The 2,380-nt window shown below is 45.6% G+C and overlaps 1 protein-coding gene across 1 annotated transcript; it reads left to right on the top strand.

The window, feature by feature from the left end:
- The first annotated feature begins 6 nt into the window (after positions 1-6).
- Positions 7-932, top strand: LOC126496428 (adenosylhomocysteinase-like). Its single transcript, XM_050133937.1, has one exon. The coding sequence runs from the start codon at positions 24-26 to the stop codon at positions 693-695; it is 672 nt and encodes a 223-aa protein (XP_049989894.1). The 5' UTR covers positions 7-23; the 3' UTR covers positions 696-932.
- Positions 933-2,380: the final 1,448 nt, after the last annotated feature.

Raw genomic sequence — 2,380 nt, 5'->3', positions numbered from 1 at the left:
GCATCAAACGGGCCACAGATGTGATGATTGCGGGCAAGGTGGCAGTGGTAGCAGGCTATGGTGACGTGGGCAAGGGCTGTGCCCAGGCCCTGAGGGGTTTTGGGGCCCGAGTCATCATCACCGAGATTGACCCCATCAATGCACTGCAAGCTGCCATGGAGGGCTATGAGGTGACCACCATGGACGAGGCCTGTAAGGAGGGCAACATCTTTGTCACCACCACAGGCTGTGTTGACATCATCCTTGGCCGGCACTTTGAGCAGATGAAGGATGATGCCATTGTGTCTAACATTGGACACTTTGATGTGGAGATCGATGTGAAGTGGCTCAATGAGAATGCTGTGGAGAAGGTGAACATCAAGCCCCAGGTGGACCACTATTGGCTGAAGAATGGGCGCCGAATCATCCTGCTGGCTGAAGGCCGACTGATCAACCTGGGGTGTGCCATGGGCCATCCCAGCTTCGTGATGAGCAGCTCCTTCACAAACCAGGTGATGGCACAGATTGAGCTGTGGACCCACCCAGATAAATACCCCATTGGGGTTCACTTCTTGCCTAAGAAGCTGGATGAGGCAGTGGCCGAAGCCCACTTGGGCAAGCTGAATGTGAAGCTGACCAAGCTGACTGAGAAGCAGGCCCAGTATCTGGGCATGCCCACTGATGGCCCCTTCAAGCCTGATCACTACTGTTACTGAGAGCCAGGACTGCCCTTCACCTTCCAGCTGCCATCCTTGTTCCAGGCCCTATCTCTTTCCCAAGAACACATGTCACCAACTTCGCAGTTGCTTCATCAATGTTTGTCCACTGGGGCTGGTTACTCTGTCTTTGGCCTCTTTTGTGTCCTTCATATGGTTCCAGGTGTGGTAAGGGGAACTGAGAGTCTCCAGTCAGGAGCCATCTGCAGGGGACATGAGCCTTGGAAGCCCTGAGGGTGGATGTGGCTAGTGGTGGTCACGAGCCCACGCACTTTACCATCCAGGGTCTCACTTGGTCTTTAGAGCTGTGTGGTTGGTTTCTCAGCCCAGGACCGGAGAAGGAGCTCTACCAGAGATTGGGAACCACTGGAGCTGGAAGGTTCCTCAGAGCTTGACTTATTTACCATTGGGCCGTCTCTTTAAATCTCAGAATACTGAGGTTGGTACTTTTGGTCCCCATTTCACAGGGGTTAGAATTAAGAGATAATTAACCAGAAGGGACAGGTGACAGCTAGAGGTTAAAAGGGGCTGGAAAAAGCAAATACGCTAAGGTCTGTCACTGTTTGGTTACTGATGGTGCCTATCACAAGCCTGGGTCACAAAGAGATTAATTTGGATTATAGTGTTTAGAATGCTAATAAAGGAAGGTGGATTAAATAAAATTTCTGGTTCCAAAAAAAAAAAAAAAGAACTTCTGCACTGAGAAACTTGATTCTCCTTTCCATAGTTTAGAAATGTTGCTCCCTATGTTTCTGGCCTGTCCTTCTTCTCACGAGAAGTGACAGGTCACTCCTAGGTTTGTTTCCTCACCTCACCTGATAGCATAACGTAGACATTTATAAGATTTTCCTTTAACCTGGCTTTTCAAAAATGTGATTATAATGTTCCTTAAAAGTAATATTCTTTAATGTTTTGCTTTATGCTTGCTAAATTTCTTGTTTATGTAGTTTTATCAGTATCATCTAACACAAAATAATTTGGATTATAATTTCTTTAAATATTTTCTGCCCACTTCCTGAAATCCAATTCAATATTTTATACTCTTATATTGTCTCACAAATAACTAAGTTTCTACTTTTTTCTGTCTGAATTCATATCTGTCTTAGTTGCTTTTCTATTGCTGTGACAAAACACCATCATCAAAGTCACTTATATAAGGAAGAATTTATGGGAGCTTACAGTTTCAGGGGGACAGAGTCCAGGACCATTGTGGCAGGAAGCATGGCAGCAGGCAGGCAGGCATTGCAATGGAGCAGTACTTGAGAGCTCACATCCTGAGATGATAACCACGAGGCAGAGAGCGTTTTAAACTCAAAGCCCATCCCCTACAGTGACACACATTCTCCAACAAGGCCACACCTTTTAATCCTTCTCAAACAGTTCCACCATCTGGGGACCAAATATTCAAATATATGAGCCAATGAGAGTCATTCTCATTCAAACCACTACAATATTTATTTATCTATTTATATTTTTTGGGTTGTGATTATTTTTACCTGTGCATTCTCTGGCTCTGTGTGTGTGTGTGTGTGTGTGTGTGTGTGTGTGTGTGTGTTGCTTGCTTCCTGCAGCTTTTTGGCCTCATTCCACATTCCTGTAATTTCCAACTGTCTGGAGTCTCCATTGTATCTTTGGCTTCACATTATCGTTCAGGGGTTCCTTATAGGGATTTTATCCCTGGTACA

Source organism: Alexandromys fortis, unplaced genomic scaffold, assembly GCF_014885135.2.
Source record: "Alexandromys fortis isolate MF-2015 unplaced genomic scaffold, M_Fortis_MF-2015_v1.1 scaffold_4290, whole genome shotgun sequence".
NCBI lineage: Eukaryota > Metazoa > Chordata > Mammalia > Rodentia > Cricetidae > Alexandromys > Alexandromys fortis.
The sequence above is the reverse complement of the archived record's forward strand: the minus strand, read 5'-3'. Positions and strand labels throughout refer to the sequence as shown.